The sequence below is a fragment of the Python bivittatus genome, unplaced genomic scaffold (assembly GCF_059951505.1).
Source record: "Python bivittatus isolate LINGU-HERP-01145 unplaced genomic scaffold, Pbiv_v1 ctg000080_np1212, whole genome shotgun sequence".
Classification (NCBI taxonomy): Eukaryota; Metazoa; Chordata; class Lepidosauria; order Squamata; family Pythonidae; genus Python; species Python bivittatus.
The window spans coordinates 14,564,140-14,592,095 of record NW_028277035.1 but is presented as its reverse complement, the minus strand read 5'-3'; the positions used below and the strand labels follow the sequence as shown (position 1 = coordinate 14,592,095).

General features: G+C 37.1%; 1 protein-coding gene across 1 annotated transcript in view; it reads left to right on the top strand.

Annotated features, from left to right (window-relative positions):
- The window catches only part of ATP10B (ATPase phospholipid transporting 10B (putative)), a 145,123-nt gene that overhangs the window by 92,099 nt on the left and 25,068 nt on the right, over window positions 1-27,956 (top strand). The window contains exons 5-13 of the mRNA XM_088133605.1: window positions 702-787; window positions 4,031-4,137; window positions 9,475-9,606; window positions 13,004-13,131; window positions 15,247-15,499; window positions 17,651-17,880; window positions 19,416-19,595; window positions 26,000-26,600; window positions 27,356-27,462. Of these exons, the coding sequence (XP_087989731.1) occupies window positions 702-787; window positions 4,031-4,137; window positions 9,475-9,606; window positions 13,004-13,131; window positions 15,247-15,499; window positions 17,651-17,880; window positions 19,416-19,595; window positions 26,000-26,600; window positions 27,356-27,462 (1,824 nt within the window). The remainder of the gene's footprint in view (window positions 1-701; window positions 788-4,030; window positions 4,138-9,474; window positions 9,607-13,003; window positions 13,132-15,246; window positions 15,500-17,650; window positions 17,881-19,415; window positions 19,596-25,999; window positions 26,601-27,355; window positions 27,463-27,956) is intronic.

Genomic DNA, 27,956 nt, shown 5'->3' with positions numbered 1-27,956 from the left:
TTTTTTTTCAGTGCTATAGATTTAACCTTTTGTACCCTTATCTATGTTGTGGTAATCATCAGATTTCATCATTCTGTGAACCAGGCTTACAATATATAAAGTCCTAAAGAAGATATGGAAGTTAGGTTAAAGTTATATGTATTGCTGGATGCTTTTTTGTTGTTGTTGTTTTTATTGATTCAGTATACAGAGAAAAAAAGAAGGGAATACAAAAAAAGAAAAATGAGCACAAATAATTACAAATCCAGTAGTATCTTACTACTATTAAAGAACAAGAAAAATTTTGGGTGCTACAGGTCTTTTTATATGGTTTGTGCTATACAGATTACCATGGGTAGCGCTCTGGAAGTTCTTTAATGAGGTGGTTTTATTCAACCTTCTCCATGATGTTGCATTCCAGATGTGTTGGATTTCAACTCTTGTAATTATGGACACTGGAGTCCAATATATCTAGATTGCACTAGCTTGGGGAAGGTTGGATTCATTTATTGGCTTAACTCAGCTATGGTTATATCACAATAAATGCTTGAATTGGGGTCACCTTTTAGATCCATTCATGCCACATCAATCTGCAGTTTCAAGCTATCACTTCTAGCCACTGAAGAAATGTTGGGACAGTCCTTATAAACAGATGTAAAAAATATCCATTTGATACTACAAATCACTGCTGATTTTTTGTTTGTTTGTTTGTTTGTTTGCAGAATACTGAATTTGAGCCAGAAATGTTCCAAAATATCATTGTTTGTGAAAAACCTAACAATGATCTCAATAGATTTACAGGCTACATGTAAGTTACCGCAGTTTTGGTTTTTTACCATTCTTCAAGCACCATTATCATATTCATAGGCATCTGCAGTAGAAAAAAGGGGGAAGTGACAACGTGTGTGTCATGATTTCACAACACATTTTATCATTTTTCATCACTGCAGTTTGTAAAGGATGCCATATTATATTATATTATATTATATTATATTATATTATATTATATTATATTATATTATATTATATTATATTATATTATATTATATTATATTATATTCTGCTGTCAATTCTTTGAGGTAATGTGAACATTTTATGTAAGTATTTTGTACTCTTCCCAAACACACATATAGTCCAGAAATAAACATGTTCAGCAATATTTTGCTCTCGTCAGTCTTCTTCCAGAATATGTGAATAGGCTGAATAGACTATTACGGCTGTTGATGTCCTTCTGCAGAGGATCTTGTGTTTGGCTTTAGCACTTTAAGAATAACATTTCTTTCATCCTCTAGAAAAGAAGTTTCCTTACAAAGTGGGAGCAATTGTCATTGTTTAAGTATAGAATAAGATGAATTTGTGTTATGATTATTATATGATGAGGATCTGACATCTTCAGAAAGAATTTGAATGAGGACAGGGGCTCTGCACTGGATTCTATGCCTGGATCAGGGATTCAGAGATTGCACCACCAGACTATTTTGTGACCTTATTTCAAAGAGATGCATTATATAAGCAAATCAACCACATTTCTGCAAGTTCTGCTTCCTTCAGCCTAAAGTTCTCTTTAGGCTTTCCAAAAACGCAAATGTGGGAGACAGTTAATGGACTTTTTGGCTTTACCATCTCCATCCTCAATTTTCTTTAATAATGAGAAAGATCGGAAGAGCTGTAACTACAATAAACTTCCATAGGATCAGGGCCCCATCATTTCTATTCCAAAGGATGCTGATCCTTTATCTGTGCCTCTCTGGCTCTTTCCTGACAGCAACTTCAAGGGAAGATAACTGAGACTTGTGTACTCAACCTTGTCCACTCTTTGGGTTTACAATGTGTAAATTATTAAAGAGGGCCCATGAACTTTCCTAAAATATATTCACCAATCAAGATCTAATCCATCCAACTCCCAACATGATATACAATCTAGTGGGAACTGTGCAGATAAGATATTCCACCACACACTGAATAATCAATCACAGAGGCTTATCTTCTAAAAGTGAACTAATATAGCCTTCTTCTATAGTGTCTCACCTATGCATTGCAAGTTACCCAGAACCTATTCTTGTTGCTAGCTGTTTGTAGTTAATTTTCCTGATTCATGAGGACAGCATTCAGTTTATACAACCCATGTGATATGTAACCAGTACTACTGAGCCCAGGATACCTAAATATGCAAAGAAATGTCACTTCCCAGCAATGGTAAGTGTAAATTAACACTGCTGGGTATGTCTCATGATTGCTGTTCCTAGAAACTGTCTTACAGCAGCCCGGTTATCAGGATCATCTGAAGATGGGCTGAGGGCCAAATTCAAATAGTGGCTCTCACTTGGGCTTTTGCTAATGTTAATTTTAAAATATTCACATTATGTCTTGCTATTTTGTGGGTATACATTATTTTGTTTCTGTGGATCATCACCTTCATTTTTATTGTAGCCAAGCACTTTAAAATTGGGAGAGGTCCAAGCCTCACTGAAGGTTATTGTTGAAGATGGCTTTCTTCAGGTCTGAGGCTGATTCTTTATCTGTTCCTTTTTAGTAGAGAATTGCAACTAAGATTTCCTACATTCAAAGTATATATTCAAGGCATTGAACTGTAAATCCAGTCGGCCATTCCCTAACCTTTCCCATTGTGATTTTGCAAGTATGTAGGTATCAGTTAACCAAAGGATTGACATAAGAGATAAGCAACCTGTAGTTTGCACAAGTTCTCCCAAACTGTCATTTGTAGCACCCAAAGGATCATGCTGCTAAAATTCAATGGTCAAACACTAGTAGAGCAGTGTTCCACCAATTTCTGATGAGAAACAAGAGAAATAAGGTATTGGCTTAGACTTAAAATGGAAGGGAAAGGGAAAGGGAAAGGGAAAGGGAAAGGGAAAGGGAAAGGAAGGGGAAGGGGAAGGGAAGGGAAGGGAAGGGAAGGGAAGGGAAGGGAAGGGAAGGGAAGGAAAGGAAAGGAAAGGAAAGGAAAGGAAAGGAAAGGAAAGGAAAGGAAAGGAAAGGAACGGAAAGGAAAGGAAAGGAAAGGAAAGGAAAGGAAAGGAAAGGAAAGGAAAGGAAAGGAAAGGAAAGGAAAGGAAAGGAAAGGAAAGGAAAGGAAAGGAAAGGAAAGGAAAGGATTACCACTGAAAAATCAGACCAAGCCACTCGTGTGGCATCGTTAAACCATTCTCCCTCTCCTCGGTAAGGAGGAGACAGCAAAAATAATAACAAAAAAGTTATTCCTTCTTGCTGTTAAAACCTTATTTGCTCCAATCCTGAATATCAGCTTGCTAGTAAACCCATACAATTTTTAGTAAAGTCAATTTTTCTGAGTGTCAGGGCTCTGCTGGTTTCAGCAGGTGGTATTTATCACAAATGTGGCAATGTTCTGTGTGGCCCTCCAAAGTCTTTTAGTTCCATGCATCTGTAGAAATATATAATTTCTCTCTTGCCCTAGATTCCCCCACAAGAAAGGAAAATTTGTGATAAACATTCTATTCAGAATCTTCCAAAACCAAGCTTGAAAGATGGGTTATAGAAAACACTGAAGCATTTGGAAGCTTTTGTCAGACAAAAGACAGATGCTTGCATTAAAATAGCTTTTGAGCATTAAGTATGAAGAGTCCAGTCAGGTACCTGCAAGCATATCGCCATGTACACCAATTTATCTGTGATGGCAAGGACTCACATTTCGCCATATTCTTCAATGTTGCTGGCAAATAGAGCCAATGTACTGAACAGCAAGAGCCTCCTTTGAACACTTACATTAAAAGAATGTATTGTGTGAAATTAAAAGAATGTGTTGTGTGAAAGCATCATATGGTGACTATATGAACCTAGGGCAGAGGACATCAGAGAATCCCACCATCATCTTTTCTGTAATGTAAATTCTCAGCCTTTTAACACTGATTTGAGGCCGCAGCATGGTAGCAATGCCCCGCAGTACTTTAGTGTCAGTGAGCCTCAAAACATAACCACCCCATGACCATGACCTTAGAAATATATTATCTCGTAGTGAGAGAACAAGGGGGAAAAAAGATAAAGGGGAAAAAAGCACCTTTCTTCCTTGCAGGGAACAGCCTGATTGCACACGAATTGGACTTGACAATGAAAACCTTCTTCTTCGTGGGTGCATAGTAAGGAACACCGAGGTCGCCATAGGAATTGTTATCTATGCAGGTAATTACTGTTTTTTGTTATTGTTGTTGTTGTTTCATACAGCTACAGATTAAGACTAGGGTTGCAAACTCGTTCTGTCCCCCAGCAGCCTTTTGTACAATGTGAAATTTGTTTTGCACCTAACAGTTTCTCCACAAAATTGAGGAATCTACCTCCACTCACCATTTTTCTTACCAGCTCCCACCTTCCATTATTTTGGAGAATGTTTAACCTGAGTAATTCTACAGAAGTAAAAAAAACTGGCTATGTTACCATTCTTAGTTTATTCTGAGAAATGTATTCTTACTTAATGCATCATTTTGGTTAGCCGTAACTTGCTTCTTGAAGGTCAGCTTTATGGTTTAAGAGAAAAAGAAATTCTGTGATACACAGTACATACCTGAAGCCAACTTGTAGCCTTTCATGGCATTCTTCAGAGGGTTGAGGGAGGGAGGATTAAGCTATTTTTGTAAACCACCTTGCAAATGTTCATGAAAGGTCAGCATAAAAGCAGCACTTGATCAAGATCTGTAAAATGCAAATGGAAGAAAAGTGGTTGTGGTGTGTTTCATTAGTGATTAAATGTAAGTGAAAGATTACACTCCCCAGAGAGAAAAATGCATTGTCAAGAATGATTTTTTAAATAATGGGTTCTGGAACTCTTCAAATTCATAGGCTGGGAATTGTGGGAGTTGCGATGTCAACTAATCTGAAGAGGGCCAGTGTGCAAAAACTGCCTTCACCTTGCATTGTGAATATAAAGTCCCCGTCCCATGTCCTCAAGAACTGCCTAAACTAATGAAGTTTGCTCTGAATGACTTTGCTTACGACTGAGATGTCAGCATGCACTCTTTTAATATGCATAGAAAAAGTTGCAGTTGCTGTTCTGTCACTCAGAAAAGAGACATTTAGAACTAACTTCCATTCTTTATCTTGTCACTTTAAATACTATAGCAGCTCTTGACTTTAAGAACACTGGCATAAACCTAGGAGTACCTCTTAGAAATATTTTTATTTTCCTAGTAAATCCCTTTCCAGAATGGACCATTTGCATCTCAGATCTTTGATGCTGGGGGTGTGATTTGATATATGTTCACACAACACCACCTGCTCATGAGTAAGGAAAAGTGGAAAACCTAAGATCACAGTGATGCTACAGAACCCAGCCTGGGTTTGCTTTCATGTTGTATTTACTTAGAAATGTGTAAGGCCACCCAACTCTGCAACAACTCTGAGCAGCTTACAGTAAAACAGTAAATATATATATATATTTTTATTATATAATATTATAGATATAAAAAAATATATATATTAAAAACCCAAGTGCCAGAATAAAGATGGCCATTAAATAACATTCTAACTTACAGGACCCCCACCCATGCTCTAACCCAAGACCTGGGGAAAGAGCCAGATTTTTAAGGCTCTTTTAAACATGGCTTGAGTGGGGCCAAATGTATCAGGGATGGGGTTCCAGAGGGCAGGTGTTGCAACAGAGGAGTCATGCCCCCTAGGTCCCATCAGTGGAACTGCTTAATGGATGGAACCTGGAGCATGCTCAGTCTGCCCAATTGTACAGGCCAGACAAAAACCAGAGAAGACACACAGTCCTTTAAATAACCAGGCCCTATGTCATGAAATTCCTTGGTTACAACTTCAAGCCCCCATCTACTGAAATGGGAACCATTTGATTCCAATTTACAACGTGTTTCTTTCTGGCCTGCTGTTTTGTTGGTACTTCAGATTCACTTTGGGAAGCACTAAATAGCATTAAAATTATTCACTGCTGGATCTGACTTATTGGACTTTCTTTACGTTCACCCAGAACACGCACTAGTAGATTCTCATTAAGTCAATCTGGCAGCTGTGAAACAGTCAAACTTACTTAGAAATCAGTCGGCCATCTAATTAGATTTTAAAGCATTAAAGCACTCTGTACTTTCTGGCTCTAGCTGATATTCATTGTGAATAAGGACTTCTGCTAACCACCAGCCTTTCCATTTGCAAAGAATCCCCAACAAACTTTAAATCTAACCTGTGATTTCTCCACATTGTTCTCATTATCTGTAATCTCAAGCACATTCAATACATTGTTGTCTGTACAACTATGGGTTTTCAGCCTGTAGAAAGCTAAGCACAAAGAATGCTAGCCAAGTACTCATTTTTCTGTTTTAAACTAGCCAGTTGATGAATACATTGCCCTGAACCTCCATTAATTCCCTCTACCTTCATAGAAAAAGGAGCAAATCCATTCTTAGTATTCTTCATACACACGCACAGACACTGGCACACACTTGTTCGTGCACTTGTTCACATATGTTTTGTACATTTGTTTGCTATATTGCAAGATATTTCTTCTTATAGGCTGCTATACAAGCGGTTGCAAGGAAAGACTATTGAAACTATTAATACAGAGAAGCTTCAAATAGCTCCTCTTACATGGAACTAAATTGGCATTGTAGAGCAAATTTTGTGAAAGTGGCATAATTTTAACATAATGTGTGAAGTGTGTTATCCCAGCAAATCCTGACTGCTGCAAGGCAACAAATCCTGTGAGAGCAAAATGCAAACAAAATTGCACTTGGGGGCTTTTCTACTTCCTAGTCTAGATAAAATGCGAGCTAGGAACTGAAAGTTTGGGGATATGGAAACCAAAAGGAAAATACATGCCAACAAACACAGAATGATTCACTGGAAAACAAGTCCTGTATGTCTCTGAAGCAAGGGACAGAAAATGCAAATGAACTTTCCAAATGTGACAGGGAACAGAGGTTTCAGAGATTTGCATCAGGGCTGGTTTGCAGAAAGCATTGTACAATTGATAGAAGTTCATGCAGCCCAAAAGGCAGGGGAAAATAGCATCTAGAAGCATTCAACATGCTTACACTCTTTTAAGACACTGAAACAAAACTTTGCTGTCTTTATGGAAGTGAGGTGCATCATGTAACAGGGTCTCAATATACAAGAGCTTTCACAAAATAGAATGTGTAACAAATAGTCACAGCAAACATCATGCATGAAACACTAGTTCTGTTTTCATTCCTGTAATATTCCATGAATTAACATAGATATCAAATGTATTTCTCTGACTAGCACACTTCAGGGAGCTCCATGGGAATTCTTATTTCAGGACATCATCTGGGCTGATTATAATGTATGTTGCCTCTGGATTAGGTTCAGAGAGAGAATTTATGAATTGATCTGTGGCTCAAATCAAAAATCCCTTAAACTAATCGCTCTGATTTCCACAGTAGCCAACCAGATGGTGCTGAGAAAGTCACAAGCAGAACATGATGGAGCAGCAATTGCCAACTCCTATTAACCAAATTGCTTCAGAATGTGGAAAATCAGTTGAATGCTTATGGTTAATTTCCATTAATACTGCTGTCCAACACATAGTGGACTAATCCAGAATTTGGCAGCATAGCATCTTAAGCCTCAAGAAGCTTGCAGCATTCCCAGATGGCAACTGCAGAATCTCAAAACTTTTTTTAAAATAAAATATATATATTAAAAAAAAGTGCCAAAATCTCACAGGCTTTTTTACATTCTTGCATAAGCTCACATTTCAGCAAGAAGAGTAATCATATGGAACTTAAAAATGTCAGTACTGCTTGGGAAAGATCTTGGGAGGGAGACCACCAAAGATTGTAGACCTGTGAAATGAGAGACATTTTTAAAAGCATTGTTTTTATTTCTTGTCTCCTGTCTCCTTGTGTGAGATTCCATGATGGAACTAGGCACCTGAATGTGATGCTAAGCTCTGTCCAGTCTTTTTTAAAATTATGTAAGGGTGACGATCACCAAATCTTGGTGGCAATTATTAGATGGCATTTGCTTCTTGTATTTGAGAGAGACATTATTTAGTCAGGAGATTTAGAAGGCATTTATAAATGCATATATGTGTTAAAATAATAAATAACATTCAGCAGAAGGAAATAATGCATTCATTTTAGCCACCTGTTTTATTAAGAGACCCCAAAGAAGTAAATATCTAACCTCCTTTAAATATTTAATTATTAAATAATGTGCAATGTAAACTTTTTAAAAGCCCAGTTTAAAATAGTTCTCTACTCATTCTCTCCACATTGTTGATAATTTTATAAAGTCCCATCCTGATCCTTCTCCTTTCTTTTCCTGAAGTAAAAATCCAAACTCTTCATGTACTTATTTTCAAGACATTTTTATAAATCCTTCCAGCTTTTTAAAATCCAGGTTGATGAACAGCAATAAGAACATATCAGCCCTATCAAACCACTGCTTCATCTAATTATCTGCACTGACAGGCAGCTGTTCCTCTCAGCTGCAGATAAGAAACTTTCCCAGTCTTACCATTATTTACTTCCAGTAAATCCAAGATAGCTACCCGTGCTGTTTTCAGAAATCAGGATGTATTGGTGCCACCTTCTTGGCTTCCTGCAGTGTCAATCTACCACTGGTAGTCTGTCACCAAGGATGCAGTTCAAATTACATCTATAGGGGGCTGAGGAAGTGTTTGCACCAATCTCAGCCCCATTATTTTAAGTAGGAAACGCTTGAATCCATCCTGAAAATATAATTATAAGGATCAAGAGATGAGTATACTCCTGTGGATTTGGTGATCTTTCTGTACAACCCACCTGTAATCTTTTCCATGAACCTGTTATTCTTTGTGCCATCGGTAATTTTTATTTCGGCCTTCAGCTATGCACAGCACAACATGAACATTTTATTACTGTTTTATTGTATTTTTATACTGTTTTTATTGTATTTTAACTAATATTTATTTGTTGTTTTTATTGTAAACCGCCCAGAGTCACTTCCTCGTGAGATGGGCAGTGTCTAAATTTGAAATATAAATAAATATAAAACATTCTTCTATCATCCTTTCGACCACTTCTCTGTATCTATCTATCCCTAACTTTTCTTAAGGTTTCTTCCTTGGTGTGCCCAAGAATTACATGCCCATAGGTTGAATCAAGAATCTTTTGACTACAAAGCATGTCCTTTGTAGTAGACCTGCAGACCCTCTATCCTTTCTCCAGGATTTGTGTCTTAATCTGAGCAGGAATTCTGTTTTTAGAGCTTTTACTTTGCTTCTTAGAGCTTCCTTAAAAGAAGATCTTAATAGATCTCTCTATGAGATACAATCATTTTCAAAATTTTTGAAATTGCAAGGCACTCAACATCATTGGAAATCATGTTCTCTCGCATGTCTATCCTTTAAACATGTATTCCCAAAAATACCATGAAAATGAATATTGAAAAGCCACTGTGGGTTTGTACGTCTAGAGGTATCTAAAGCTTGGTTGTCTGTAATCCCTGAGTTCTTTATATTCATAAGATAATTTTCTTCTCTTTATGCATGTGTGCAACTGGAAGGCCAGGAAACCAAAGCTATGTTGAATAACAGAGGTCCTCGTTATAAACGCAGCAGGATAGAACAACAGATGAACATGGACATATTCTTCTGTGTGGGACTGCTCTTCGTTATGTGTCTCATTGGAGCATTAGGTATGGAACAGTGGTGAAAACTATGTCTACTATTTGCAAAAGTAGACATGATACAAAAGATTTTGTATCATGGTGCACTTGAATGGACTTTTCTACAGGTGAGAAGATCAGTGCTGCCACTGAAGAAAGGCTCTCAAGTAGCACAGGTGGAAAGAACCTGAGCAGTGGCAATCAATATCTGCCAGTGTCCTGCAAAATGAGCTCCATTACACTAGCATGCTGCCCTCAGGTACACCTCAAGGTAGATCAGACTAGGGCATCAGAGTTATGAATGCTAACTACTTTATTATAAGGTTACAGTAACAGAATCTTGAAAATCTGAATGCGCTTCCCCCCTCCCTCCGTTTAACTTCATGAGAACTAGGGAGGGTCACATCTGAGATGCTTACTCAAATTACATTTTGGCCACAGACTAAGATTTCTTTTATCTGACCATTGCCTTGGTTGTGGCTCCTTCTCCTGTTCCTCAAGGTTATTCCTAATTTCCATTACAGTTACATCTTTATCATTAAAGATGAATGAAGATTGTACTGCCAGTCCAACTAACTTGTATGCATGGAAAAGAGGAAGTCCACTATCTTGACTTTTGCTTCAGGCAACAAAATTTCTTGAGGCAGTCCCAAAGTTTGCTTCATTTAAGTTTAATCTGAATATGATCCACATTGTAGATCAGAACAACCTGCAGAACTTTTTATACTACAGGGGTCCCTATGTAAAAGGGGGGGGGGAGAAAGATGCATGTGAGCATTAAGTACATCTGTATATCTAAGATTTACACATTTATTTAGATTCATGTAAATACATTTTCTGAACACCCCCCCAACACACACACACACACACACACACACACATACACTCTAATTGAAAACCTCCATGCGCTACAGACTTTTAGAAAACTCCTCAATAAAAAAATGTTTTGCCATAAGAAGAGAGAAGAGAGAAGGAGCAGCTTGTATAGGGAAGGGGGGGAAAGAATCCAAGGCATACTTGGCTCAGATGTTCAAACTGTGTTCTTTGGAACCCTAGGATTCCATGAGAACATGATGGGGTCCTGTGCGAGACTAAGAGAAAAAAAAGGTTTATTCAAATTCAGCCAAGTTTCTATCACTAGAGCAGTTCCCCTAGCCTGGAAAAGTTTGAAAAACCCTTCTTTAGTTCATGGATTTTTTTTTTTAATTTAGGGGAGAGATTTTATTAATCATGAAGTATTTATTGTTGAAAAAAGAGTATTTGCTATTGATGAAAGATATATTTTTCCTATCGCTCTTTGGATTAGAGTCATAGAGATTTCACCTAAAGATTATCTAGGTCTGGATTCACATATGATGTTAAGTCTTAATGTGGTCTCTTTAGTTTTGGTTTAGCATGGTATGTGATCCCATCTATTGTGGTTTGTAAACCATCATTTAAGGCTTAATAGGATACATGTGGTCAGTCTTTGGCTTATTCAATATACTATGCTAAACGCACAATGATTTCACAATGGCATATAAACCCAACCACTATCTGATCCCCAAAAATGAAGGGAATTTATCTAATCTAGTTGAATTTGATCCTTTGGAATAATGGGATAATCTAAATTGCTCTGATGCTTTTGAAAAGCATAATTTTTCTTGGGGTCATAGCAAATCAGCTTCCAAACATTTCAGATTGGCTTGTCCAACTGAAAGCCTGCTATATGTCCATACGGGAATGCTGTGCTTAAACTTGATTCTGTGGCATATGCTTGGTTTGTATGTGTGTTCACATTGTATGCAGCACTGACCAGGCCTTTTTAGCCTTCCTATTATCCTTTCTGTTTTTTCTATTATTCCTTCTATTGTGCTCTGGCTGCAAATTGCAAGGAAAGATTGCAAATTGCAACAAATTTTGCCGGCCTTTACTCATTTTTTCATGGTGAAGCCCACAATAAGCTTATGAGAAACACTTTGAAAACAACAGCAGTAAAGGCCATTCAGTATAGATAGAAATTTGGATGTGGAGACAAATTTCACTGTTAAAATTAATAATTCATTGTTGTGGACTCCCTAGATAGTACCAATCACTTTCAATAAGTAGCAAAAGAAAGGATTGCTCTCTTAGCAATTGCAGTGATTGTGTCCTAATGTGACCAGGATTTGCAAGGATGTCAAATTCTAATGAAAACAAGTCCACCAAGACTCCACAAATAAATATTTGGCAGAAGAAGCAAATGTTCCTATAATTGTATCCCAATTTCTAAGTGTCAATCTGCAAGCGAGTTGCCAAACACTCCACTGGAAGATTTCGCCTTTAATTTATTTTGTATAGTGAGAGCCTTTGAGGAATGTGGCATGGCATGCCCATAATCTGTTGAATTAGCCAGACCAAAATTGCTGAATGATCTAGAAATGAAGAATCCTAACTTAGCAGCAGTTCAGTTCTCTTTTTCTTTCTTTTTTTTTAACAAAATGGGGCTTCAGGTCAAGTTATTGTCTTGGTTTAACCTGGGATTGCAGCTGGTTATGTTTTGTGGGGTGGGGATGCAATATGTCTTCCTCTCTCAAGGAGAAAGAAAATAGTTCATTACACCTAAGATGGAAAAACAGGTTGTAAATAAGTTTTGTCTTAAACTTTGTAAGCCTTAAAATTGGGGAATTTCATCCCATCAAAAATATCCTGATCTACTTCCTCAGACTTCCTAGAAGTGCCCTGCAAGTATTTGTTTTTGACATACTTTTCATTATAAGGAAATGATTAGAAAATGATTTTTTTTTTCTGCTTTATTGACAGTGTTGTTTGCCAGAGGCTTTAATGTTGCACTTTAATACATGCTGATTGTATTTTATTTAAATGGTATCTCGTCCTGATGAAGAAGTTGGTTGCTGATATCTATTGATAATAAACTCATGAACAGCATGGTTTGTTTTTTTAACTGTTCATTAGATAATAGCTTATAAGTCAGTGCCACATCGGAGTGCTTGAAGTGGAATTAGCTGTTAGGTTACAGTCTCAGGGCAAATAGCCCAAGATGAGTGCTAAAGGAAGAGCAACAAAACAATGCATGAAAAAAACTTTCCGTGTTAAATCATTCCAGAGTAATGAACCAATTACTTGTGGGTTACATACCACCTTATACCAGTGAACTTCTGTTCATGCAAAAGGATATTTCTTTCCTCTCTTATCCATCACTTTAGGTTCCCAAATTACTCCAGAAGGAGTAAGAATGACTTTGTAGAGGGGGGTTAATGAGAAGGGGCAGGAAGGAGGGAAAGAGGGAAATCCATTGCAGCTACCAGATGCTGCTCCACCAGAGTAGGGACGCAGCTGAATACAAGCTTGTTATATTTTATTTCAATATGCTTTCCTCCCCCTTCACAATTCCCTGCATATGCTCTTCTGAGTTCATTGTCTTAAAGTATTTTGTATTTGTATGCAGGTCAGGGCCTTTGGAATGGGAGTTTTTTCACACATCCCTTATTTATCATCCCAGATGCAAATGGCAACTACCTTGCCCCAGCTCTTGCAGGTTTCTACACATTCCTGACAATGATCATCCTTTTACAGGTGGGAAAATTGTTGTATGAATGAGAAAAGGAAGTTTACAGTTGTGTGTTGACCCAGGATTACACCTCAGTTACATTACAGGGACTTTCTTCCAAGGAAACACAGATAAGTTCGAACTGTGCTGTGTAGAAACAGAACAGTCAAGCAGCTTAATGATGAGCTAGGTGTGAGCCACAAGTCACATCCTATCTCAGCCTTGAACTCAAGAGGCCTCCTTGGACAAGCATCTCCCTTTCAGCCTCACAGCCTCAGCTTAGCCATCCTGTTGCAGGGCAGGAAGGAAATTATTGATCCATCGTGTTTCGTTGCGCAAAAAGCACTTAGCTACTCCTGGAATGCACTTTTAATATATGAAAGAGCTGTAAAAAGGCTATGTTATTCTTCCTTCAGCTAGGGTTGAGAGAAATGTCTCAGTATTAATATTAATGCTTCAAACAGCATCTCATTTTTTTATTGGCAACCTTTAAAATATGACTTTAGATGAGGAATGAAGAATATTTTGGCAGCCTTGGACCACACTTTTTTATTCTTTCTGGTAGCCGGGCTCACATTTCTGGGGATTCTGTTTCAGTTTTCTGTTGTTGTATGTATGTATGTAAGTCCCAACCAGAAGCCTATTTCTTTATTTTTTTACTGGAAACTGGATGGGAAATGGCAGCACTCATTTTTAGCAATTTCCATATTGTACTCCTGACATGTGAGGGGATAAACAACACAGAATAAAAAGAAAGATGGCCAACCTTTCATTTTTAAGAGTTGTTTGGAGTCAGGCAGCATCAAATCAAATTATACACATGTATACATATACAATGATTCTTATTATTTATGGACAATGTCCTTCCTGCTTACTGTCATGCAGCAGGCAGTTACTATATAAACTGAGAATGAAAACAGATCCTGGCTCGGGTTTTAAAGGTCAAAGCAGCTCACAGAAGGGGAAAGTAGGGATCAGACTGAGGCTGCAGTGCTGTAACACAAATCATTACCATTTTACCTGTCTGAATTTTACTCCTTGTCCCAAGCTGCAAATTTGTTTGCAGGACAAAATATTCAGGTTTGTATGAGTGCCAACAGGATTTGCCTGTAATGCAAACACAGTTCAAGAAAGAAATTTGGTCTGGAAGGCAGACACAGAGTTCCAAACAAACCAGGGGGTTTCAAATGCCTATTTTTACTTAGTCAAGAATCATAATTATTGATGCTGTTCATGGTTTGAAAGCGATTGGTAAGAAGTGCTTTGGACCTCACACAAGACCAGCATCTCTTTGATATTCATTAAACATTGTTTTTTTTCAAACCTCAGCATGAGCCTGAAAAAAATGCCACTAGTTTAGAATATGACTCACAAATCAACCACAATATTCATTCTTGTAAATGTTCTAAAGGATTGTGGGAGCTTCCAGAATAGTGATGAAAAGTGCCAGTGATTGCAAAGAAAGAGGGAGAGAATAATCTCCTTGCCTATTCCTTGGGCAATCCTGAGCAGAAATTTGTTTAGAAAGTGTTCCAATTTAAGAGTAAAAACACTAGACCTAATCCAATATAAATCCATATTTACATATGTTATAACAGCTTTCTGCTTTTATACTTCCACTTGTAGTCTGTTATTACATATTGCTTACTATAACTATATAGTGTCATTATAGATTTTTTATTATATTTGAAGGCCACTCTTTAAAAAAAAGGTCCTTGAGGGGTCTTACAGAAAAGTTAAAAGCAGCAACAGTAAAACAGTAATATACTTAAAATGTACCATTAAATTTGAAAGTTAAATTTAGAACAGTATCAAGCAGAAGATAAAGTCCATGTGCTACATCTGATTTAAACATTACAGTAAAGTTCACAAGCCATGGAAAATAAATGCCATCATCTTCCTGACCTCTGTAGAGCTCCAGGATGGCCATCTGAGAAAGAGGCACTGGAATGGGTGGGTAGTCTATAGAGTTGCTCCAGCTCTGAAGCCTCAGGTTGAAAAGTCTTCAGAGTAAGACATGGGAGCTGTTATGAAAAACTTTGTGAAGATTTGTTATAGCAGTCATTGTTAATGTCAAAAAAAGAAACAGAAAATTATCCAGCCAAAAAATTTCTAACGTGCTGAGAAATGTCTTCTTTCAGGTCTTAATCCCCATCTCCCTCTATATATCGATTGAACTGGTCAAGTTGGGTCAAGTCTTCTTAATTCATAATGATATTGACTTGTATAATGAAGAGCAAGATTTGCCCATACAGTGCCGAGCACTCAATATTACTGAAGACCTGGGACAAGTTCAGTATATCTTCTCTGACAAAACAGGAACACTGACAGAGAACAAGATGGTATTTCGACGATGTACAATTAATGGGAAAGAATTTTCACATCAGGAAAATGGTAAGATGTGTATGCATGTCCTTGAGTGCTAAATTAGACTGAATGTGAAAGCTGATGGAGGAGAAAGAAGATCCCTCAGATATGAAAAAAAGATGTCCTGCAGCTTTTGGGGGTTGGGAAGGAGATAGACTACAGGATATATTGTGTGCAAATAAAGGGGACAGGACTATGCCATATGTGCATTTATCTGTAGAGGGGCTTCTCACAACATAAACACTTTGTAACTCAAGTCCCTTCCACATAGAAGGATGACATCATTTTGAGATAGATGCTGGCCCCCTGATGTCAAGAAGTTTATGTGGGAGAAGCTGAACCAAGATCAGCTCGGCTTCAGCTTCGAACAAACATAAGATATCTTTCCAGCATTTATTTTGGAAATGTGGGATAGGGTGCTTTCCCCCAACCTCATCTCAGCTCTGGGGATTTCCCAATTTTTGCTTCACTACTACCCTCCTGTTCTGCACAAGCCATTGGAGGTGCATCTTTTCCACAACGGCTGCCCCAATTACTTTTTTGCTCAGTGCAAGAGAAAACTTTCTGTTCCCCCATTGACTACCTCAACTTCACCCTCCCCCCAAGGAGCAGCAATGAGGACACTCACAAAGCAGTGCAAAACTGCAGCAAAACATGGGAAAGGCAAGGCTAGTAGCTGTGTGGAAGTGCCCTCAAATACCCCACTCCCCCTTAGTGCTTAATTCTTGTCCCACAGGTGACTTGCCAGACTGCCTCTCTCCTATTATTTCTGCCTGCCCCACCAGATCTAATAGAAAGGGCACACTCTGGCCCCTTCTATTAAATAATGTCATCTTGTGGGACAACAGAGTCATGCCTTCCCAGTGGCAGCACCTGCTCTATGGAACAGCACACACACACACACACACACACACACACACAGAGGGAGAGGTTTGGATGGCCCCAACCCTATTAGCCTTTCACAAGGCATTGAAGACCTGGCTGTTCCCCACAGCATTTGAGTCAGGGAGCGCATGACCTCTATTGTTGGTGGTGGTGAGTGGAGTCATTGGTTTCCTTGGGTACTGGGACTTGTTTGGTGGGGTTGTTTGTTTAAATCTTGTAAGCCGCACAGAGTCACTTGTGTTAGATGGGCAGCTATATAAATTATATAAATATATAAATATTTACCATGGTTCACATTTTTTCATCCCCTTTCCTAAATTATAGCTTGCCATTGTAGGGCTATGAGCTATGGTTCTCTCCCAGCCTGAGCAGTATTCATGGGCTAAGCAAATGTAGACTTTTGTTATTGTTATTATTTAAATTTATATCCCGCAGAATTCCCAATGATTCAGGTGCTGCCCTGAATTCTGTGCTGGCTTAGTTTAATCCAGGGATGATGATGCAGAGAAGCTTCTCTTGTAAAGTTGCTCCTTACTGTGTACTTGGTCCAGCTGCCAAAGGGCCATGGCCACAGAATCCTCCAGAAGTTCAAGTCTGAGGTTCTTTATGACACCCCACAAGTTTTCCTTCTTCCATGTGGCCTTTTCTCTAACTCTTTTTTTGGGATTTGTTCCCATACTGACTAAATTTGCAGAACACATTTAACCAGGTCAGATAAAAATCTAGTAGCTGCATTTGTATAATGTGCTAAGTTTGGTTAGTATTAACCTTGGTTAGTTTTGGGTTTTGTTTTGTTTTTTGTTTTGTTTTGTTTTGTTTTTGTGCAAACCCAACCCTTTGGTTTATGCATGATTTAAAGGATGGATGAAATCAGACAGTTGGTTAATCCAGTAACCAGATTAAGCATATTGTATGAACACAGCCATTATGTCAGCAGTAGTCCTTACTCCTTTAGTTTAACATCTATATAAAGCTGCAGAAAGATTTTGGAGGGACATTTCTATTTCTTTGTTTTCTATTAGTGAAGAAGCAAGCACACATCTATGTTTGATTCATTTGTTTTGTTGTATTTGTATCTCATCTTTCTCGGGAGCTTGAAGTGGCATACACAGTGGTCTCCTCTAATTGTATCCCACGATAAGACTCATGAGGAGTAGATTGGATTGAAGAGAGTAACTGGCCCAAAGTCACCTAGTGAGCCCCGTGGAGAGTGGGGACTTGAAGCTGGGTCTCCCTTGCTCAAGTCCAGCACTTTAACCACTACACTGTCTTGGCTCTCTTTCTCTCTTATAGCCAAGCGGCTGGATTCTTACAAGGAAATCGATTCAGAGAATGAAGACTGGAAAAAACATTTGAGCCTCCCTTCCAAAGTGGGAGAAACAACTACAGTAACACAGAGAAACAACACTAGGCCTTTGCAAAGATGTCAAAGTGCTCGGCCCCATTTTCAGGGACATGCAAGAAAGAAATATCTGGGTCTTTGGGGAAATGCTCCATCTCAGGTGGCATTTAGCAGCACCCTTGTGAGTATGACCTTTCACTTCTTTAAATTATAAAACCTTGCTCCTACAGCTGGTTTGGGGAAGGAAAACAAATAACCTAAGCTGTAACTGTAAGAAATAGAGGAAAATATTGAGGTGCTGAAGTCACCAGGCAAAATTTGCTCTGAGATCCTATGGTTATGTATACATATATGAAGTACCCCTTTTGAGACTAGCAATATGCAAGGTGCAGGATATGTTTTTCACATTCCTACACTGAGTCCTAGTAAGCAGTAACACAAATTAAGCTTTGGCTTTACCAACAAGACAAAACTAACCTAAAATTCTTAGAGGTATAACAGCAATCACCAGTTTCTGTTTTGAAAATCTGTATCAGGGGCATATATATTGGGCTCCATTTAAATATCCCTCCTTATATATAAAAGCATATCCAGGCATATGCCCCAGAGACATGGGAGTACAATTTGTTGATTTTCCCCACCACCAGGAATATAAGCAGGTAGAAAGAATAAGAAATAATTTAGCATGCTGAGAAGGTGCAGGAGTTAAAGGTTAGTACAATATCTCCTTCAAATACCTGTCTCTTAAAACCATTGACAAGACATCTGGCAGATAGCTACATGACATGTGCAAAATAATATGTGAATGTTTTTTTTTTAAATGAGACAAATAATCCTGATCCAGAGAGGCAAGTACAAATGAAAAGAGCCATATACATCAGCTGGCATCAGTTTGGGCAAATGATTGTTTTGCTAGTGCAAATGTGCTTTTTCAGTGATCAGAAGAGGCTTAGAAAAAATACGGAGCAGTGAGAGCAAGCACCAGCAGCAGTCACTGCTAAGAGTTAACCCTTGCACTTGAAGGCAGCCCATAGATCTATCTTGATGGAGCCCCCATCTCTTCCCAGCTTGGAGCCAGCAATATTTAGTAAAATGCCTCTGGCATCCAGCACATGATATCCAGTCCCTCCAAAAGCAAGGTGAAAGATGTTAAACTATAATGCAGGTGCAGGTAATATTTTTTAACAGTGGTTCATACTTTGGAAAAACTGTTTCTTGGGCAACTGGAGACTTAAGGAGGCATGGCATGATCTGAAAGGAAGCTGGGGCAGGACTTTGAGGGTAGGGTTTTCACATTTTAGGAAACTTGGGGGTTATTGATAGTAGGCTAATTCTGACTGAGGCTTTGCACATCTATTTCCTTTCAGGTGCCCTGAAAACCAAATGGAAATTAAAGGATCACAGTTCAGGCAGTTCACCACTGAATTTCAGGAGCACAATCTTAGGGAAATTAGAGGGCCACAAAGATGACAGTGGAGGGCCACATGCCACCTGTGTGCTGTTGACCCCTGTTGAAACTGGCACATGAACTGTGATATTGGGGAAAGGGGATATGTGTATGGCTGTATTCAGCAACTGTTGCCTTAGTGCCTATATTACTATCATTTCGTACAAACACAACATTCTTGAAAACTCTACAACACCCAGCAGGTGTTCTTTTTCACAGAATCCTAAGCCTGCAGAGGATTTTTTTTAATTGAATAATATGCATTTCAGGAGAAGGATGTGACCCCTGATAACAGGCTGTTGATGAAAATGAAGAACCTATCATGCCAGCCAGAATCTTTGACATCCTTTACAGCTGGAGAGACCACCTGCTTCATCACAGACTTCTTTCTTGCTCTGACCCTCTGTAACACTGTGGTGGTCTCCACAGCAACTGAACCAAGGCAAAGGGTAATCTTTCACTTTGACTGCCTTGCTAGCAGAGGAGGAATGTTTTATTAATTTATTGGACGTAATAGTTGAAAGTTTATGGTGACCACTCTCCAGCAGGGAAGAAGGAAATCTTACTTTATGTCAAGTAAGAGTGTTTCCTTACCTTTGGCCTTCAGTAATCCTAGTTAATGCCCACAATTCTCTGTCTTTGTGTGTGAATGTGTTTGATTTATATCCCACTGAAAGGGGAAAGAGTAAAAAATGTACAGAAAAATATTTCACTGTATAAAAACATGTTTCAAGCAATTCCTTTATCAAGGGCACTACAAAATAAAACCATGTAAATATTTTATACTATTTTATTCACATAAAAAAAATCAATGTCTGAAAAGAGAGAGGACTAACATTCAACAGAATATATTGTTGGAATCTACAACAAAAGAGACATATTTTAAAATGAATGATCTAATTCTACTTATTTTTTTCCCTAAAACTTTGAAAATAAGAATATCAAATAACCTGGACCAAATCCAAAGAACATCCATTTGCACAAATGAAAAACATCCACTTTTAGGAAGAAAAAAGTGAAACTAATTAAATTCATCTTTTAAAAAAGCATCAATTTCTTTTATTACTTTTTTATGGTTTATATTCTCATGTTTAAAAATGAACTCACACATTCTTTAACAGGTCCTTCAAAAAAAGCCTCAGTATTTTGTTTCTCTTCTTAATTAAGAAGAATAAAGCCAGAGAAATACATTTATTTTAAATAATATATTTATGCTACCTGTGCTTATCAGCTATAACATGCCAATTAGAAGTCTCTAGCAAACTTACTCTGAGAAAGAACAGGTAATGTTAATGAGGGTCTTTTCTTCTGTAAAAACGTGTTGCTCTGTTCTTAAAGGGAAACAAGAATTATATTGAGCGGAACTGAATAATAAATTTAGGATATATTGCATTTCTTGGTTATAACAGAAAATATTAATTTATTAATTCCCATGTTCAAAATGCTGTCTTACTGCACCTTTTTGGTATAATTTTATTAAAAGTTTTTTAAAAGAAGATAAAAACTAATACAAACTAATAAAAAGTAAGAAAGAAAAAAGAAAAAGAAATCAAAGAGAAAGCTAAAAGTGCAAGGGAAAAAAAAATAGAAAAGAAAGAAAAAAGATATAAAGAAGTGGATCTTCTTTACAGCAATTAAGTACAATTATAAATTTACTTTTCAACATATTTCTCTTCTTTCTATAATCTATCCTGTCTAATCATCAAAGCCATAAATCATGAGTTCATTTTTTTCTGTTTTCTGCAAAAAGTCCATAAGAGGTTCCCAGTCAGCAATAAACATAGATACCATCTTTTCTCTAATCAAAGAAGTCAGTTGGGCCATCTCAGCGAGTTCCGGCATTTTCATCATTGTAGGCATTGCCAAATCTTTCCATTTTTGTGTGTACAATAATCCCGCTGCAGTTATCATATACAAAAACAAAGTTCCATGACTTTTTTCTGTTTGTCCATCAGTCCCAAAAGCATCTTGTAACACCTTATATTTAATTCATGTCTTTTTCCCTGCCACACACATTTATATATATCCTTTTGCCACTGTTTAAATGGTGCATCAGTTGTCAAGACAGATATGTCTGGAACAAAAATATCATTCTAGGCAGAACATTCATTTCTATCACAGAAATTCTGTCCAGCAACGACATTGTACTTTCTCCCATCTTAACATATCTTTTTTAACTTCACTCCATGTCTTAACATAGTTATTTTGAAATAATATACAATTCACATTTATTATAGTGATACCCAGATATTTTACTTCTCAATCTTAAAACCCATTTTATCCATCAATTCTGTTTGATCTTTTGTTTTCATATTTTTTGTTAACAGCTTTGTCTTCTGTTTGTTGATCTTAAAACCTACTCATGTACCAAATTCTTTTAGTTTTCCCATTAATGTTTCAATTCTCTTTAAAGGGTCTTCAAAACCCAACACCAGACCATCTGCAAGAGCCCTTGGCTTATAAGTTTCTTTTTTGATATTTACTTCCACAATTCTCTCATCTTGTCTTATATCTCTATTCAGTATTTCGAGAACCAAAATAAACAAGAAAGGAGACAGTGGGTATCCCTGTCTTGCTCTTTTTTCTATCTCACAAGGCTTTGTTAAATCTCCATTAACAATTATGTGTGCTTTCTGTGAACTATAAATCGATCTTACCCATTTTATAAAATGCTCTCCAAAGCTCATGTCTTCCAAAACTTTGAATAGGAAAGCCCAGTTCAAACTGACAAAGGCCTTCTCTGCACCTAAGAAAATCAATGCGGCTTGTTTTTCATTATGTTGCTCCAAATATTCCAAAATGTCCAACACATTTCTAACATTGTCCTTTAACTGTCTTTTAGGTAAAAGCTCACATTGATCCTCATGAATAAATTCTTGCAAAATTATTTTCAGTCTATCAGCCAGAATTGTGGTCATTATTTAATAATGATATCGGCCTATAGTTTCTAGTTAAAGTCAAATGTTATCCCTCTTTAGGTATTAGTACTATACTGGCCTCTTTCCACTTCTCTGGCATCTTTTTTCCCTGTAAAATAGAGTTCATCGTATTTTGTAAAGGCTGTAAAAGTTCATCCTCGAAACATTTATAATACAAACCTGATAATCCATCTGGCCCAGGCAACTTTCCTGGTTTAATCTTTTTTATAGCTTCCAAAACTTCCCTTATTGTTACAGGTCCATTCATCATCTGTTTCTGGTTCCTCTGTAATCCTCAGTAAATTTTGTTTCTTTAGGTATTCATCTATATTCTCCAGAGAGATGTCACTTGCTTTATACAAGTTAGAATAATATTGATGAAATGCTTTTGCATGGCCACACTATCCGTTAATACAGTGTCTCCCTCTTGTAGTTTCAATATCATTTTCTTTTCTTTTCTTTTTCTTTTCGTAATTTATATGCCAACCATTTTCCTGGTTTGTTTGCAAACTCAAGGTTTTTTTGCTTTATGTAGTTCATTTTTATTTCCATTTCTGTTACTGTTAACACAGATAACTGTAATTGTAAAAGCTTAATTTGTTGAGAAATACTTATCTTCTCTGGAAATTTCTTTAATTCTTATTCTTTTCTCTTTATCTCATCCAAAATAACTTGTTTTCTCTTGCCTCTTCTTTTGGAGTTCACTATTATGTTGTATGAAATAACCTCTGATAAAAGCTTTACTTGCCTCCCGAGCCATTCTCAAATCAGTACCTTTAACTAAATTATTTTCAAAAAATTCTTTTAATTTCTTTTTACAATCCTCCACTGTTGCCTCTTTCTGTAACAACATTTCATTTAGTCTCCATCTAAAAGAACTGGATTTCCTTTTATAAACCAAACTCACAGGATTATGATCTGAAAAAGTTATTGGTAATATCTCTACTTTAGAAACCTTAGTAGCCAAATTCTTTGAAATCCATATTGTATATATTCTTGAAAAGGTTCTATGTCTTTTACAAAAGTAGAATAAAAGACTTGAATTGCCATTTTTCTGTCTCTATATGTCCACAAGCCCTAAATTGTCCATAAAATCAAAGGAAACTTTTGGTAACTTGCTTTGAGTGATTTTAATATTTTTCTCAGAAGTTCTAAGCGGTTGTGGGGAGATCACTCCATTCTATCAAATACCAATTCTCATAAGAGAAACCTATCAGTCTCTCCTTTAAAGAACAGTACTTTATCCTCATTTAAGGTATAAATTCCTAATATCAGAGTTTTAGTCCCATACAAATTAACTTCTACCCCAACAAATCTGCCATGCTCATCAGTCAGTACAAGTTCTGGTTTTAGTTGGGGATTTATATACAAAATAACTGAATTTCTTTTTTTTTTATTTCTGCTGAAATAAATTATTCACTCAAATTTTTATAAATCAAATATTTTATGTCCTTTTTTTCAATATGTGTCTCTTGTAGGCAAATTATATTTTAATTTTTTTAAATAATGAAATATTTTTTTCTCTCTTGAGGAGCATTTGTTCCATTTATATTCCATGTTAAACATTTGTAATCCATAATCAAGCCAAAAATTTAGAAAAGTCAGTACCTCTAGCACCTAGTTCAGTATCATCCCTTTCAGTTTCCTGTTGCATCTGTTGAAGATTTTGTGTAGTTTCATCTGAAACTCCTCAAATTCTTCTTTAAATTTTTCTAAAAATTTCCACACCTTCTTATTGCAATGTTTATATGCATCCCATCCTACAAGTCACTTCTTTTGCAGAACTATTATTTCATGCAATCTGAAAAGTCCTCTTGGTTGAACAAAGAAATATAGAGCTCAGCTTTCTCCCTCCACTACACATGCTAAACTTTCAGCTCAGTGCAACCCAATAAAAGGAATAAACAGCTCTTTGACTCTACAGTATGAGCAAGATGCTACCCAGGGATAGGAGAAGCCTGAGAATTTTGTTTGGTCCACTTCATCATATTTTATGAAAAAATATATACACATTTTCTTGCAGAGTTTTGTTAAAATAATCTTCTCCATAACCCTACATAGAAGCTGGATGGAATCCACCAATGAATAATGTCAAGCTGACATGGACTAAAAATGGCTTGACTCATACATCTCTATCTATAATTAATTCTGCCCTTTACAGTGAATGGGAGCTTCATTTTCTTTTTAAATTCTGTCTTCCTACACAATAAGAAAAGCCATCACCTTCATGTAGAACACGAGTAGGCTTCATTTTTCAGCCTGGAACCACAGCGTTATTTCTTGCCCAAGCTAAGGTCCACAAAAGGCACAGCCAGTAATGTTGTTACATCATCATAGCAGGCAAGACCAAGACTTTTTAATTCCCTTTGTGTGTGCACACATGTGAGGGGAATGGATTAAGAGGCAAAATTAGTATTGTAAACCATGCAGATGATTAAGGAACTCTTTTAGTCATTTAACCACCACAGACCATAAAAAAGAGGCATAATTATTTGGAAGCTGGGGATTTTTCTGAGGGTTACGGCACTCACTTTTCCCCTTAAACTACCTTCAAAACTTAAAACACACAAAAGATATCCAGAAATTTCAGTCCCATCCACTCTATCCCAACCATAAAAGGGGTACTGGAGACACATGTTACAAGCTACCTTCCCAGATAGGATCATCAGGGAAAACACTTTTAATTATATCAATTTAATTGGGTAATTAATTGACTAACCAGTCAAAAGTTGGAAGTTCTTTTGACTGAAAATTATTTACTTGAGAGCTCTAATTTTGTTACTAAGCAGAAGATGGTGCAAAACATTATAACAGTAAAAATACTGAAGGAGTCTTTTGAAGAGAGGAATCAAAGAATAGTAGCCACAATATCAACAATGTCAATAGTGATGTCTGCTTCTGTGGATTGATTATGTCCAAAATATATTATTGAAGAAATGTCAGATGAAGAATAAATTTTATCTGACAAGATAAAGATGGTATCAAAAATGGATTTACAACTGATAGGCCAAGAAAATGATTTAGAAAAGGATGTTTCACTGGATCTGCAAAAGAAATTGGCTGAGGTTTTAAAATTTAAAAGGGAAATACAAATGACAAACCAAGAGAGTGACCTGTACAATTTTTTTCCTATGGATTTACAAAAGAGGCTTATCAAAGTCTTGTACAAAGGACAAAGAAGAAATGAAGAGAAATCAAATTCTACAGCAACATTTGAATGAAAAGGAAGATTAAGACTTTTAGAAGTAAAAGGAAGGAATATAAAGTCAGTTTACTTGATCAAGGTTAAAATTATACATTGTTACTTCTGGTTACCCTTTATGGATTTTCTGCTGACACCAGGACTGAAAAGATGATGTTTTATGGATTTGTTTATAGATAAGAGATGGAATATGGGATGAAGAGGTAAATGTTTGTAACCTTAGAGAGGGCGAAGAGTTACTAACTTGTTTATACTTGTGATGAAGGTTGGAAGTCACTTCTTTATATATTTCTTTTCTCTTTATTATATTCTTTTCCTTTTCTTCTCTCTCTCTTTTTCTTTCTTTTTCCTTGCACTTTTACTCCTTCTCTCTATTCTCCTCTCTTTCCTTTAGTTTGTATTAGATTTTACTGTTGTAATCAAAATTCTTAATAAAAATTATTTATACACTCACACACACACATACCTAAGCAGAATTCTTTACTGGCTTTATAAAGATCTCAGTTCCTATACAGTTCATGCGGAGCTTTGATTTTTATCTATATAACCGAGCTAACAAAAATTCCCCTAATCTAGATGTCCAATTAATGAGCTCCTCAGTTTAAGTAAAGGCATTACTTGGCACATACTTCTTTTACACGTTTCCTCTGTTAATGTAAAATGGTCCAATTTCATATTAGCTATGCTGCACAATGTTTGCTTTCATTAATCCCAATTCCCATTTTCTCTTAAGGTTACGACTCCATCACTGATGAAGCAGTCAGGACTTTCCTTGGAGAAAATTCACCAGCTGTTCCAGTGGCTGAAGTTGGCAAGCCTCAGCCAGACATCCGTTCAATCAAGTTCAGACTTAGGGGAGAGTGTTAACACAGAGAGCGGCAGTGTCCCTGCTGAATCAAAAATGAAAGATGAATGTCCTACCCAAAGCTGTTCTAGCTTAACAGATGACGAGAGTCTTAGAAGGGAGTACTTCAGTGAGAATGACCTCTGTGGGGTTTCAGATCCCTCTCTAAATGAGAGGAGCTTTGCAGGCAGAGACCGCAGGCCTTTGCAGGAAGAATTTTGTTATGAAGCTGAAAGCCCAGATGAAGCAGCTCTAGTCCATGCAGCCCATGCCTACCAGTTTACATTAGTCTCCAGGACTGCTGAACAAGTGGCTGTGAAGCTGCCAGAAGGGACTGTCCTGACCTTTGACCTCTTGTTCACACTGGGTTTTGATTCCAGCAGGAAAAGGATGTCGGTGGTAGTGAGGCATCCCCTCACCAAAGAAATCATAGTCTATACCAAAGGGGCAGATTCGGCCATAATGGATCTATTGGAAGACCCTACCAGAGGTACAAAGCTAATGAATTATCAAGAAGGCATAGGTTGGGTTTTTTAATTTATTTATTTATATTTCAAATCTGGTCACCGCCCATCTCACTAGGAAGTGACTCTGGGCAGTTTTCAGTAATTTGTTGAATAATATCCCTGAGATTTACAGACTTCAGTTTGCAGCAGAAACAATAGTCCTAGAAACCTTTGCAGTGCAAATCAGAGCAGGGGTGTTGGTTTATATAATTAGAAAGGACTTAAAATATTGAACAGACTAATTAAGATTTGGAGAAAGCCTACTTTAATTTATTTTTATGAGCACTATATTAAAATAGTGAGAAACATGCATTGTGATTCTGTAATAGGGGAAGAGATACAAACTGGTAATTAACAGTAAGCTGTTAATAATAGTAATCACATTCTAGGGCAGGGGAAGGGGACCCCATGGCCTGCAGAGCTTTGAGACTACTACTCTGAGCAGCCCTAGCTTAGATGCCCAAGGCTGGAAAATGCTATAAGTTCAGCAGCATCTTAAAAGCCATCAGTTGCCCAAGTTAGATGTAATTATTAAAGAGCAAGTTCCTTCTGTGCATGGGCAAAGCAGAGAGAGTTGGGCATCACATGTGGGAAATGTTTAAGTCTTGACAGGAAAGAGGGGGAAATGCCCACAAGTAGTGTGCCTCAGAAAAATGTCTTGGTCTTGTGCAGCAGAAGGCCACTGAAGCATTAGATAAATCTGTAGCTAGAATCAGCAGATTTTCTTTGTGTTTCACAGCTAGTACGGCCATGGAAAAAAGGATAAGAAGAGTAAGAACACAAACACAAAAACATTTAGATCTGTATGCACGTGATGGTCTGAGAACTCTATGCATAGCAAAGAAGGTAATTCTTTTTTAAAAAATGGTAATAATAGCAATAACAATAACAGCCACTTCTGTAAATGGCTTGTATTGATGCTTTGAGCCAGTTCCCTGATGGGAAAATACTTTGTTATCTAGATTAATTTCCTATTCCTTTTACTTCCCTCATCTGAATCATCTTGAAATGAAACTGAAGAAGAGTAATACTCTAATCCAGCCTTTTGACATCTGTTCTTCCTGATGCTATCCTCATTGTTACTAACTTTGGGATATCAAAAACATTTTCAATCAAATAGAGCTCCTCTGTTATTCTTTGTAACATTTGGTATTCCAGCTAGGTTGATTAATCATAGCGTAAATTACAACCTACAGCTTTTCCTGCTTTATTTTAGAAGATGCATCAAAGCCTGCATAGACATTTCTCAACTGCTCCAGAGAAAATAATATGTGGATTACAATATTTGGCCAATGATCTGGGAAAAGGGAAATGTGTTTGGAAGTTACTGTTCTCAGTAA